Below are 14909 nucleotides of genomic sequence, written 5' to 3' on the forward strand. Positions count from 1 at the left end.
TGACTTTAGCTGGCCCATTTTGTCATGCCGCTGCCAGAGGGGATGGTTCTTGGCAGGGACGAGGCCAATAGAAGTTGAGGGAGGAAGGAAGGTAAGAGGGTGTGTATTTGTGTGTGTGTGTGTGCGTGGGTGTGAGAGAGTGAGTGTATGGTTTTGTTTGTGCATGTACTTTAATAGGCCAAATCAGAGGCATCAACAAATATCTGCACGACGCGCATGCACACACGTAAGCAGGTACAGTAAATAGGGTTACAACTTCCCTATTAAGTCATAGTACCTGTCTTATAAAACCCGTTTGTCAGTGACGGGGCTCGTTAATTTCACTTTTAAGTGCATGAATGGTGTCACTACACTAAGTTAAATACCTCAGTGTGTATGTGCCTACACATGCTCATCTGGATATGTGGGGGAGGACATGTTTATCATGTCATCGTAAGATTTACTGCACACCATAAACGTGCCATGGTTAGACTGAAAGGCCTGTGTAAACATCCAGATTTGGGGAGTCAGAAACCAAAAGCCCAAAACACCCTTCCGCCCAAACACACACACATATATAGATATACCACACACGCACACACACACAGGCCAACTTTGTTGACAGAGATCTCTGCTCTCCAATCACCTCTTTCTGGGCACTAAATAGAGGCATCCCCAGTAGAACTTGCTCCAAAATAAAGACTCTCATAAGAAGATGCAGACAGATTTACTGTTGCGTCAGTACAGTCCTTCTTTAGCTCTGCCCTCCACACCCACCGAGTTTAATCGCTCAACTGTTATTTCACAGACAGGCGAGAAGTTATAGAGAGAGGAGCTGACCGTGTCTGATATGATCATCAGAGTAAACGATGAACAGGGACAGCAGTTCTGCGTTATCTGTACAAGCTGGTTTTTATGATGCCGAAACGTGGCAGCCATCTGCTTCTAACCTGGTGTAAACATTAATATCAAAGTCAGTCTGATAGCAGCAGTAGATTAGCTCCACCAGCGGCAGCATGAGTAAGAATCAATCGGCAGTTGGTCTTCTGAGAAACGGGATCTAAAACATGCCATTAGTATTGTTAATAGCTTAACACAGACACACACAACGACGTGCACCAGATGTAATGAAACTGCGGTGGAGTATCATGCTCCTGCCGGGAAGCAGAGGAAGGAAAAAAGCTCAATGTCAGGAAATCAGAGCATGTTCGGGGGCAGGGGGGGGAGGGGGCATTAATGGGGTCTGGTGTGTGTTGGTATTCCTCTGTGTGGGTGTGTGAGGGAGGAGAAGGAATATCAAAGTTTGAATCATCTCTGGAATCAGCTAATAGGATTTCCAGTGTGTTTTCTTTTCAGTTTCACTAATACATACACCGAAAACAGCATGCGTGCCTGTCAGTGGTGCTATTAGTATACTTTTCGACACCACAGGCGAGCCAAACAGTCCATTTTTGTTCATGGCTGAGTCAAGCTGGCAACACATCGTACGAGGTTGCAACAAAATGATAAAAACAGCACCGAAATGTTTTTGAGGAAGAAACAGGGGCCGGTGAATCAAAAGTGTGTCCCTGGTTGGCCCTGTTCACTGCTGAAAACAAGGCTAATGACTGAAACAGGACACGGCTAATCTTGTTATCTCTTTATCTCTCGTCCAGACTGTGTGTGTGTTTATGCATGCGTATGTGTGTGTGTGTGTGGTGCGTATGTGTGTTTACCAACCTCTCCTCTGGCCCTGTCTCCTGTTTTTGCTGTGGTGTGGATATTATTATTCTTTGCATACTGTGATTCTCTCCATGTTGGTGTTTTATAATTATATTGTTTTTCCAACTGCCCGCATTGTATTCGGAGCGCACAAACACACACACATGCACATGCACAACATGTTTTGAAATGTCGGGGAGTAAAACCAGCAAATTTCTCAAACTGTTCAGACTGTCTCTGAGAGATTCCTTCGTATCTGGTGCATTCCTCTGCAACTGTTTGCTTCCCATCCAACACATTCTCATCAGCGTGGGAGCCGAAACACTTTCTGAACTTTTCCTGAATCTTGTCACTTCTAAGAGTGGGTGTGTGTGCAGGTACACGCACGCTTGGTGATTTACAGCGTACTTTTGTTTGTGTTTTTGGACTCCAGAGTGAAGTTTTTGCGTCAAGTGTGTGTGTGTGTATGCGTGCGTGCATGCATGCGTGTGTGTGTGCAGAGTCTCCGAGTGGATCTCTGCCAGGGCTTAGGGCTTGGCTGATAGAACGCCTCAAACCAGTTTACTCTGGTTGTGTAGTGGAGAAGTCTGGGGGCGGGACAGGGACCTCTTAAAGCTGCAGACCATGTGTATCCCTGCCTCTGTCTCTCTTTGTGTATGTGTGTCCGTTTACTGTTGCATCTCTGTTAATGTGTGTGTTCATAGGTTTTATATTCTACAGCATTTGGATTTGCATGTCACATACGTAGCTGTACATAGTGGACGTATATTTACGTCAGTGTGTTGGCGTTGATGGCTGTTTTTTAGGGGATTTTACATGAGAATTTCAATCCGTTTATGTGTGTGCACAAGTGTGTGGGTGAGCTCTTGGCCCTGCCTTAAATAATTTTCCCCGCATTTTGCTTTCAAGGACAGCAAGAACAGAGGCAAAGAGTGCAAAATAGAATAGACGAAGAGAGAGAAAGTCTGCGTGAATGAGGCACTTTGTGCTCCATTGCAGAGATTACAAATTACAATTGTGCTCGATCACGTTTTTATTAGTATGTCGGATGCCAAAGCACACTCTTTGGACTCACTGTGCATGTGTGTGTGTACGTTGCCAGTTCAAGTGAGCAGTATAAATAAGAGTTAAACGGAGGGTGGACTGCTGCAGGAAGGCAGCAACAAGCATCTCTCTCCCCTTTCATAGCGAGCTTGCACAAGCTGTGCAGAAACACACCACAAAACCCTCTCGCTCTCAAAGCTTTCCATTACATCTTCATGTAAAAACACATGCACATACTCAAAACACACACACACACAGTTGCCCAGAACAAACAGTACAAATAATCGTGTATTACTCTGTCCTCTTGTTACTTTATTTGTTGGATTTGTTTGCTGCATCATCTAAATGTTTTCTTTTTTTTTTTTTTTGCAGTGTGCATTCAGCATTTTAATGCAATCTTTTGTGTTTAATGTTTTTTTTTTTGTGTGTTTCTTTTTTTTTTCAAAATATTTTTATTGAAAAATACAATAAAAACATTTCCAATTACAGGAATACAATTAGACTTTTTCTTATTTTTTATACATATATGTACATGTAAACAGTCACATATACACATACATAAACGAAAATGAACAAAAACACTGATACAATTGTAGAAGAAAAATTAATTAAATTAGATTACAGAGTGCATCTAAATGTTTTCTAACATAACTATTGTATTTTCCAAATCAAATAGCCTTTATTGTCATTATATAGGCAACTATACAATGTAATTGAAAGTGCCACTGCATAAGATGCATAGTTATGACAATCATAACACAAAACAACATTAGTAAAAACATTTACCGAGCTAAACAAGGACAAAAACAAGAACAAGGACATGTGATGTAATAAATCAGTACAAAAATAAATAAATGACCACTGAAAATGCTGTAATTTAGAGTTTGTAGTCGTCTCTGGGGACAAGACTGGGCTTTTTCTTCCGAACTAATTTTCCATGACTCGGTCAAAACAACAAACTGTTTTACAGCGTATGGCAGGAGTTTCATCTGTTCAAACATATTCCAAGGTTCCAGGTGAAGTGAAGGTTATCTAAACCTGACTTTTTCCCGTGTGCTCAACCTGTATTTGTGTGTTTTACAGGAAGCCCTCAGGTCATGCTGATAAGGAGGTGATGGCTGCCACTGTCCTGACCTCACTGTCCACGTCCCCTTTGGTGCTATACCCTTCATCAGCACCCACAGGTAACACCACTGCCTTAGCATCAGCTGCATTCTACTTTCAGTGGAAATCACTCCATCAAATCATCAAATACTGACTCATCCTCTGTATTAACCTTCTCAACCTCAAGCAGTTGCAGGCATTTTTTTCCCTTTCTTTTATTCTTTTAAGTCAGTGTGGCCTCGATTTGCCACGGCAGTATATAATTCCTCTACCTCTGTGGAAACAGCGAATAATGCTAGAGAAATGGAGAACTTAAAAATGAGTCATAACAACAGGATCTTCAACCTAAAAGACAGAATAGTTCGTTTGTCAAAGCGTGTTCTAGATTGTGTGTTCTAAAGAATCGCACACGTCATTATACATACACGTACAATCGGTTGTAAAAAAAGTTTTGTTGAATTTAGGCTTCAAAACCAATGATCTAGGTTTAAGGCAAAAAACTTCCTGGTAAGGTGTTATAAAAGACAGTTCAAACAGTAAATCAGAATCAGAAGCCTTTATTGTCATTGAGTAATAAGTACTAGTACAATGAAATTTGCCATCAACCCGTCCAAAAGGTAAAAAACACACATACAATACAACATTTGCTCTCACTTTGCAATAAAAACATTGGGATATATATCGTATATCGATATTCAGCCTAAATATATATTGGGATATGTCTTTTGGTCCGTATCGCCCAGCCCTATACCCGCCCCAAGTGCAAATTCTGGGTTTTATAATCGCCATCATTCATAATCATTACAGCCTCTAGAGGGCTAGGGTTATATATGTCGTATTTTGCTGCCTGTACAAACGACCTATGGGGTCGTTTTTTGAGGGGAGACCAGTCCTGATAAATTGCCATAGATAATTTGAAAAAAATGACAATTATATGTCAGTCACACACAGAATTTTCTGTTTTTACAGGATCCAGTTAGTACAAATGGTTTATTTTTTTGTCAAAATTATAAATTAGACATGTAGTATCAAGTGATTTTTTTGTGAAATATCACTATTTTAAGCTTAGATTTGATAACTTTTACTGAAGACGGTTTTCATCACATGAATCATAGCTACGATCAATGCTGTGTGACAACATTGTGGATGTTTTTTCTAAGACAACATGCCTTTCAAACCTGCTGGCTGGTTGTGGGGGTTAAACAAACTGAGATAACTCACTTTACATCAGGCGGAGGGTTTCTTTCTCTCAGTCAGGTGAAACTCTGAAGGAAAAGCTCAACATCAGCTGAGTCATTTATGTGTTAATCTGTCTTCATCCAATGGAAGGGACTCTTGCAATATAATTGGCACTATTCTCTTGTCTTTGAATACATGCATGCTGCCAACTGTTCAGCCACGACCCTATCACCACAGCTCCTTTTGCTGTTTCCAGTGTTACTGTGGTTGCCATCACCATGCCAACCCTGCCAGACGGTCAAAGTCCTACCTGCCTTTTTTTTTTCCTTTTTTTTTGATCCAGCTATAAACCGAGTCTACTGTTATTGCTCTCAGTAAGGCAGCATGGAGCAGTTTATATACCTGTCACCTCATTTGATGCTGCTTTGTGATTGATGAAATAAATCTTTAGCAACGTTTTCATAAATTCAGCTGTCATTACATCTTGTTTGAGGATGCTTTGGGTTTTTTGGGTCTGTCTTGTCTTTGTCTCTTTTATTACAGTTGGTTCAAACATTATGAAAAATGTCTGCATGCGTGCAAGTGCAGCATTATGGGTTTTGCATGAAATATTTAGCTTAATATTACAATTTGTGATAGTAAACAATTTATGTTGTATGTTTTTGGATTTATATATGGATTGGCTATGCTGTGGTCCAGCTCAGGGCCTTAGTAATCCTCATACAAAAATCTACTTTTTCTACATATTAACTGGGATTCAGCTCCTTACAGTCCTATAGAAAATAGTAATTGGTCACTATATGTTAATCTCCAACATACATGATATTAAGCTTTGCTGTATGTTGGGCTTTAGGCTTTATTTTTTCTGATGTTTTTCCAGAGTGAAAGTCAGATCAAGCTGGAGTGATTATCAATTTTTTTAGGGCCAAGCATCATTGGATTGGTCAAAAAGGTTTCTGGGCTAAGACTTAGAGAAATATTAAATATTAAATGTTAAAGCTGAGTTGGGCTTAATGCACAGAGTTCACTATAGCTAAATAAAAAATGTTAGGACATGACAGTATATAGTGTATTCAAGAAATTAAAGACAAGAGATTTTCCATTTCCATTACTTTTTTTATATTTAGGTCAGCATTGTGATGCATACTGGCTCAATATAAAGCCTTTTTATATATATATTTCAGGCTTTTTAAAGTAGTGTGCACTAGGGGTGTGCCAAAACGTATCGTTCACAATTATACCGGTATATTCTTTTTATGAGTACAAAAAAATGCTTATCATGATATTGGCAACATTCCTTCTTCTTGACATAGTGGCATAAACACAATATTTACAATATTTCATTAAAATATGCAATGATTAAGATCAGTGTATATGATGGAATAGTGGTATTTGAATCTGCGAGAGGCACCAAATTTGGGCTTTTATGAAAAAAAATTCTCCAGGGTGTTTTCCCCCAGACCCCCCTAGTTGTTTTTTTTTATTTTTTTTTATTTGCTAATACTCAAGAGTATTTTTTTTTGTATTTGGCAACTGTTTGATGATTTGCACCTAATTTTTAAGATTGAATTACTTTTATTAATCCCAGTCCACGGACTGCCCATTTTACACTACATTTTAAATTTATGATTGATTTTTATTTTGTTGAATGTTTTTTATTTATTTATACAGACTAAAAAATCATATTTGCTATATATTTTCCAGTATTTTGTAATATTGTCAAGAATATCATTACCGCTAGTCAAGTCAATTTTATTTATATAGCCCAAAATCACAAATCACAGATTTGCCTCAAAGGGCTTTACAGACTGTACATGGTACGACTAAAATACCCTGAAATATCGTGGTAATCTTTTGGAGCCATATCGCCCAGCCCTAGTGTGCACTTACACTGATCTTTTACATTTGACTGTCTTATATGGAACATCCTCTTTTGTCTTGCTGTTAATCTGAAGTTAATTTAACTCGACTTTATTCTCTAATCTGCAGTCCCAGAGCCGGCCAGCAAGGCTTGGAAAGAGGTGCTTTCAGCGAGCTACAGCAGTTCGACCAGCGGCAACTGGAGCTGGGACACCAGCGACCAATCAGTGCCCTCCACACCGTCCCCGCCTCTTTCCAACGACACCAACAAGAACTTCCTGCTCTCGTCCCCGGGTGATGATGTCATCGAGGATGTCACAGAGAGCACGCACTTCATGTTTGAGGACCCCATACCTCGGAAGCGAAAGGTAACAATGGGGGTTCATGTGGCTTTTACGTATAAATTGATATGTTATGCAGTCGATTTTACATTCATACAGTGGTGCAAATGGAAATTAGTTTTGGCTAAATAATTATTTATGACTCCTGATCAGCAGGAGGGCTTTTATTGTGAAATAATTGCTTCGGAATGTGTTTATGGTTTGATGACAAAGCACAAAACACATCTGCTTATTATTCAGAAAATATTGAACACACATCTAATATGACTAACTATATATGATGATAATAATAAATTCAAGTTAAAAAAAATAGGTTGACATCCACAGACAATAGATTCATGACTCAGCTGTGGGTTTTGTGGTTATCACAGCAGCTCTACTGTTCCTTCCACTTAAACTGAAAAATTAGCTCATGCTGAGTAATACATCAGGGCCACAGCTGTACAGAAACCACTCTGATATGCTTTTATAAAGTGTTAGCAGGGAGAGACCTTAAAAAAAGGAGAAACATTCAGAAAATGTAAGCACCGTGCAGTTTAACAGCATCTGACATAAGACCTGTCGCTTCCTGCTTGTGTGGAAGATGGATTATGTTCTCCCTTTCATTTCACTCCCTCTCATTTTTTAAACTATAGAACCAGTCAAAGTGTTTTCACTGTCGAGAAGCTTTCCGTCCCCTTTTCAGTCCTTTGACGGGAGAGGAGGAGAAGGGAGGGATGAACAGCAGGAAGTAACAAACGATTCAGGGGATGCATAAAATTTAGGACAGCCAGACTCGGAGGGTGTAGAGGAGGAGTCACGGTAACAACAAAAAGAGAAATTAATTTCAGCATTTCCTCAAGCCATGCAGTGACAGAGGAGAGCTTGTGTATGGTACAATATTTCAGACCTTGCAATTGCACCTCCCTGGAGTGGGGCAGCACTGAAGATTATTGAGCTGCCGTATATATGAAACCATAAAGACTCCAAGGACGATGCTGCCAGAGAGCCAAGCTATAGCACAGATAAGCAGACAGGAAATGAAGTGGGATGAAGCTGGAAGGAATACAAAAGCACAAGATGTGTGGAAGAGGGCTAAAACATGAGCTAACCTGCTGGCTAGCTTTGAGTTGCAATACAGCCAACCCCAGAGGTCTAAACCTTGTGTGAGCAGCTGCCCCTTGGATTGTAGGCTGTTTGATTTTTTTGCAGGCAGTGGGCTAAGAGGATTATTAAACATGGCAATCACCAGTCTTACTCTAACAGTGTTAAGATGTAAGAAAAACGCTTAGGGAATTAAGTGATTTGTGATTGTTTGTGGGATTAAAGACTAGCTTTGCTGTCATTTGTATTAGGAGGGGTGTTTAAAACAGCATGGCAGGGGGGTTGTAAATAGCCAGAACCACTTGAGTAGTTTAAAGGGATAGTTTGGATTTTTTTAAGTCGTGCTGTATGAAGTGCTTATTCATATTCAGGGTATTACCTACAGTAGGTGGTGGTCAGCATGCCCTCAGTTTGGAAAAGCAACTATATTTTGTATTAGTGGTCGACAGATACGGGTTTTTTAAGGCTGATGCCGATTATTTTGACATCAGTCTTAACCAATCCCCGATATGTGCTGGGGTTTTTTTTTGGGCCGATTCTTGAAGCCGATATTGCCTTTTCTCCCTCCATTTACATGATGAAAAAGACACAATGATAACAAATGTTACACAAGTCTCAATTTAAACAAAAAATAAACATTTATTAACAAAACAAACAAAACATATCAACAGCTGGATAGCAAACAATGTGTATGTTGTTCTAGGCCTGGAGGTGGTGGCGCCTCAGATGATCCACATATTTGATGTGTTTTTCTTTTTTCCGGTATCAGCAGCAGCTCACCAGAGAATGGCAGATGTTGCACCGAGCCTTGCCTGGTGTTAGCTCAGTGAAACGGGCTAATTGACAGTCGAATGCACGCACGTATCGGCCGATGCTGATACAAGTAAAAAACGCAAATATCGGCTGATATATATCAGCTGACCGATATATCGGTCTATCTCTATTTTATATGCTGGCGTACACAGTCTGGCCTTAGTTTTCTGGAATTAAAAAAAAAACTGCAGCTACTCCAGAGAGTTTTTTTATCCTCTTTAATTGGTTCACACATGAACAAGGTGCAGGACTTGCTGTGGTGAGGTTTCACAAAGATAAAACTCTGTGTGCGGGATCACGCATCACATAATAATAATAATAATAATCAACCCATGCAAATAACTTAGTACTCACGCACAACTAACGCTAACAAGGCAGAGCAGGGAAGTTTGCACAGGCAGTTTCTATGCTCTCTTCAAAGCCACCAGACTCCATTGCCAAAAACAATAATTCTACCTTGCGGAACATGGCAGTTGCTGGTCACACAATAACACCAAGCAACTAACTGATCGAGGCAGCAGAAGTCCAGAAACTCCTGTGTTCTGCAAGGTGAAATTACAGTTTTTGTCAGTGGAGTCTGGTGGCTTTGAAGAGAGCATAGTTAACATATTCAGTTCAGTCTGACTGCAAGTGGTCAAAATATTTAAAGTGTAGCGTACACTGAAAAGGTACATTTTGCTGCTGCAGTGCATTACTTAGCTTCTGGGGCGTGTCGACTGCCATCTACCAAACCTAAGTACCTCCTACAATCCTATTGAAAAAAACTGAACAATCCCCTGAATGGCATGTTGAATTGAATGAAAGGAAGCTACAGTCAGTAAGGAATACTTCAGAGGAATGGTAATGTCAAAGAGAGTTAACATAAACATTGATAAAAACCTGTTCGACTCTAACTTCTCTCGCTCAGTTTGACTCTTTTTGTCTTTCCTGCTTCCTCCCTCCATTCTCTTCTTTTTTTTTTTGCCCTTCTCTCTCCAGTGCCTGTTGAAAGGTAATGAGCGTACACACCCACTGTCTTTCATTAGCAGTGATGCAGGTCTCTGCCTGCTCAGCGGACAGCTGCCAGCTCTGATGAGCGAAAGAGAAAATGAATCGAAATAAAACAAACACCCACTCTATCTATCTGTATCTATGCATCTCATCTTGCTTACGAACCAATGGGTTTTATCCTGAGTTTATTATAAAATCAGATTTTGCGTGTAAGATGTGATAAGCGTTTACAAAAGCTGCCTTTGATGAGCAGGGGTGAGGAAGAGGTCAGTGTGGTTTTTTCACAGGTGTACCAGTCTATGAATACATGAGGAAGTGAGTGTTCTATATCTATATCTTCATCTGTACTTTTGTGAACATTGCTTGAAACATTAGGGGAACCCCCAGACTGCAGCCTAACAACAAACTGTTGCTGCTAAGACGGAAAGTTTTCACCCTAGCTCACAGGATGCACAGATAGAAGGAACATTCAAAATCAAAATAGTACATTCAGTCCGCGCATCAATCAGCCAGTGAACATGAAAGTAGTATGAGGTAGACAGAAAAGGGTACTGTTTCATTGTCCCCTCTTTGTCCCTGTCTTTTTCAGTCTCTCTCTCGTTCCCTTTTACTCTGTATGTGTCTGAACTTGTCACATATCGGGTTTCTATTTTTATAGGCTTGCTGCTCTAATAGCTCTCTAATGAGGTGTAGTGTTTGGCCCCTTGTAGCGTGGCACTCAATCCCCCACCAAGGCCTTTGTATTAAGGCTGCCAATGAGATCCACACAGAGGAACGTGACAATACATGCTGCATAAACCTCCATTTCCCATGAAATACAAATCAGTGTTCTGCAGATCATGTTTAATTTCATCCCTGTTTCTACCATGTCTGACAGCCGATGGTTTTCCCATCGTCACCGAAATGATTCACAGTCCGTGGGCTTCAATCAAAGGATTAAATAAATAAAGCAAAGATAGATGTAATGACAACACTATGTTGTGTTTATAGTGACACTTGTCCAAACCAGCTGTCTGTCTTCTGACTCATGTTGGTTTTGTGGTGAACGTCTCTTTCAGAACTCCATGAAGGTGATGTTCAAGTGCTTGTGGAAGAACTGTGAAAAGGTCCTCAGCACCTCCTCAGGGATCCAGCGACACGTCCGCACCGTCCACCTGGGGTGAGTTACGAGTCATCACAGGAAGTGGTGGAATGTAACCAAGTACATTTACTTACACTGCAAAAAAGGTGTGTCTAAAAACAACATTAAAACACTCAATCTGAGGTGAATTATCTTGCTGCATGACAGATAATTTCACTTGACAAGATTTCTTAACGCTTTGATGCACAACATGGGTCAAAAATGACGAGCATTCATTTCCCATGTTATTAAATGCTGCTGTGTGTTTCTGTGCTCTATCTTTTGATATCAACTTCTTTAAATATCTTGTTTTTGATAACAACAGATCATTATTTCCATTTTGCCTCTCATACTTTATGAAGAAAAAAAGTTTTTGTTTTATTACATAGCTAACTACCTAGCTAAGAAGTTAGCTAAGTAGTTAGCGTAGCAAGCTACGTAGCCAAGAAGTTAGCTAAGGAGTTAGCTTAGCAAGCTACTTAGCTAAAAAATGGATATGGGTCATTTTTTACCCATGTTGTGCATTAGAAGGGTAGTGACACAAAAAGGGATTTTATTAAAAAAATGAATAAAGGAAAACATAAAATTAGGATGTATATGATGGTCAAAAACAAACTAATTGAGGAAAACCTGGAATACTGAATGATGAAAGTAGTTTATTGCAAAGATATAGAACATAAAAACTCATTCATATTGGGTCACTTTAGACCCATGTTGTAAATCAAAATTAATCAAAACTAAACCTAAACTAAATCTAGAAATAAGCATGCTATACGCTTAAAATAAGAAATTATAAATTATTATAAATAAATTAAAGCTGCAAGCAGCAATGAACTGGCCCGAGCAGAGTGCACTGCAAATGATTTGTTTCTTACAGAGATAAAACAAAACTTTTGTTTCGTTTCCTTTTGTTTCATTTCGTTTTGTTTCGTTTCGTTTCCGTTTATTGCGGTCAATACATGTCATTAAAACAGAAGTAACAAACCAGAAAAAAAAGAAAAAATTCGATTTAGAAGTGTTTTAATTGAACTTGTTTAAAGAGTTAACATGCATGTTTCTACTGTCTTTAGAAGTGTGATTATGTTATTTTATTCAACTGTAGGCACCTTTAAGTGGCAGCAACATTTGATAACAATAAATGTTAGCTTAAAATTAGCCCTGTCCCTACAAAATGAATGCATCATCATAAATGCAACGAAAATAATAATCAATCTGTGTGAGGCCACTCTGCATAACAAGTACTTAAGATACTAAGTATATTTTGATGCTGATACTTTTGTTCTGAATTCAGGACTTTTTACTTGTAGTGGAGTGATTTCCCTGTGTGGTATTATGTAAGAGATCTAAATACTTCTTCCACCACTGATCACAGGAAATCTGAACACATGAAGAGTTATTGTTATTGTCTCAAGCAGGAGTAATTAACCAATTCTGAACCATTTTCTTCAAATATCTGATAGATGTGTTGTAAACTGTTATTTCAATACAGAATATTTTAGGTTCACAACCTTAGTCTTCAGTGTTTCCTTTCTTTATAAAGTTTTGCATGCTGACTAGTTGTGTGTATAATGCATCAGGCCACAGTTTTTTTCTCTTGAACCACTACACACACACCCACACATCGTGCACCACCACAAGGCAGTACAATGATCCGCATGAGTCACATTGATGATCTTCATTGTGACACCGACAGTATCTAAAAGTTTGTTTTTTATTTCTATTCATATTCATGCACTTCATAACTGCAGGCTTTGTTTTTCACTTTGTTAAAGACCTTCACTGTGTAGGCGTCTCTTAAGTAATCTTTTCTCTGCAGCTTCAGGGTAGAAATGTTAAACTCTGTGATTTAAATAATGTGGCAAGACAAGAAAAGTGACACACATCTGACTAGTCACAGCTTGGATTCTCTCCAGCTGCCTGCCTTTACATCTGACGAGCTCAGCTCTTTGCATCACACCTTGTGTACACATGTGCCTTGTGCTCAGAGGTACATTGCCCATAAAGAAGCTAATACCTTTTGCAGCAGGTACTTGAGATGATATAAAAATTTTACACTTGCTCCCTAGCCGAACACAGAGCAGTAAGTACTTTGAGTTTTTAATAAGATTTAAACAGGATAATAATTATGATAATTCTTTTATATGAAATAATGTTTAAATAGTACCTAACACAAGGAGAGAGAGGCAGACTCCGTGCATTAGTTTAGCATCCTACAGTTATTGTCACTTCATCACCAGCCTGTTTGTTTGAGGGGTACAGCAGCACACTGGCTTTTACTGCCCCCTGCTGCTGGGATAGAACAACTTCTTTAACTTTTTATTTTTGGACATATTACTGACAGCTGTGCAAGGTTATTATAGTAACAAAATAACAAAAACTAGAATTGAAAAACATTTTCATTAACTAAAATAAAAATTAAAACAAGAGTTTTTAAAAAAACGATAATTAACTGAAACTGTATCGTATGGTTACCAAACTTACTAAAACTAACTAAAATTATAGTGAAATCTATTTCATCCATCTGGGTTTATGACTTAATAAACTTATTGGGGCTGAGATGGATCAGACAAGGAAAATAAAGGCAACATTTAATGTGACTTTTTTGAATCTCGCACCCAACAAATACCCCATTACAAAAAAACTAAAACGAATACTAAAACTAAGCATTTTCCAAAAATTAAAAGCGAATTAAAACTAGCAAACTCACTCTAAAAACTAATTAAAACTAACTGACTTTGAAAACAAAAATTCACAACAAAATTCAAACTAAAACTAATGAAAAATCCAAAACTATTATAACCTTGCAGCTGTGCTTCTGTTTGTAGTATTTTAGTAAAATGGAACATGACAGGCAAATACATTGGCATCTTACATGACCAGTATGATATGTTGGTGCATTTTCCCCCCAAACTGATACTAAATACTAAACCAAGACCATCTACAAATAAATACTATACAGCAGTGGTCTCAAACTCGTGGCCCGCAGGCCAATTGCGGCCCTCTTGACGATATTTTGTGGCCCCCACCTTGATATGAAAGTTTAATGTGAGTTTTATATGAATGGCACATTACAGTGTTGTATGTGGAAGGTCCCTTTAATTCCTATTTTTCGGTAATTTTATGGGGTGGGGGGTTTGGTCATTTTGTGTCTTTTTTTGGGTCATTTTGTGTCTTTTTTTAAATAATTTTGTGTCTTTTTTTATATATAATTTTGTGTCGTTTTGGGTAATTTTTCTGTCTTTTTTGGTCATTTTGTGTCTTTTTTAATAATTTTGTGTCTTTTTTGGCAAACCCTGCATGAGCAAGAGTTTAATGTTTAAGGCTGTTTATTATCACTTTAAATATGAAACAGATATTTTAAAAAAGAGTTTCTAAACTGTTCCTGTCCTACAGGCGAAACAGCGATTCGGACTACAGTGATGGAGAGGAGGACTTTTACTACTCAGAGATCGAGGTGAACGTGGACAGCCTGACGGAGGGCTTGTCCAGCCTCACGCCCACCTCCCCCACCACGTGCGGCCCTCCGCCCATCTTCCCTCCACCGCTCTGCGCTGTCCCTCACTCCGAAAACATCAACATGAACGGTCCACAGAGCCACGCCCCGACACTGCTCAGCCAGTCAGCTCCCTCCACGCTCTGCCACATCCGCACTGACCACGCCTACCAGGTAATGAGCTCACTTTGGAAACACATTT

General features: G+C 39.1%; 1 protein-coding gene across 2 annotated transcripts in view; it reads left to right on the plus strand.

Moving 5' to 3' along the window:
- slc2a4rg (SLC2A4 regulator) overlaps window positions 1-14909 on the plus strand; it is a 55114-nt gene that overhangs the window by 26354 nt on the left and 13851 nt on the right. For both annotated transcript variants that reach the window (XM_059332468.1, XM_059332469.1), the window contains exons 3-6: window positions 3808-3908; window positions 6997-7235; window positions 11153-11253; window positions 14608-14881. In XM_059332468.1, coding sequence (XP_059188451.1) covers window positions 3808-3908; window positions 6997-7235; window positions 11153-11253; window positions 14608-14881 — 715 coding nt within the window. The remainder of the gene's footprint in view (window positions 1-3807; window positions 3909-6996; window positions 7236-11152; window positions 11254-14607; window positions 14882-14909) is intronic.

Source organism: Centropristis striata, chromosome 5, assembly GCF_030273125.1.
Source record: "Centropristis striata isolate RG_2023a ecotype Rhode Island chromosome 5, C.striata_1.0, whole genome shotgun sequence".
Taxonomy (NCBI): Eukaryota; Metazoa; Chordata; class Actinopteri; order Perciformes; family Serranidae; genus Centropristis; species Centropristis striata.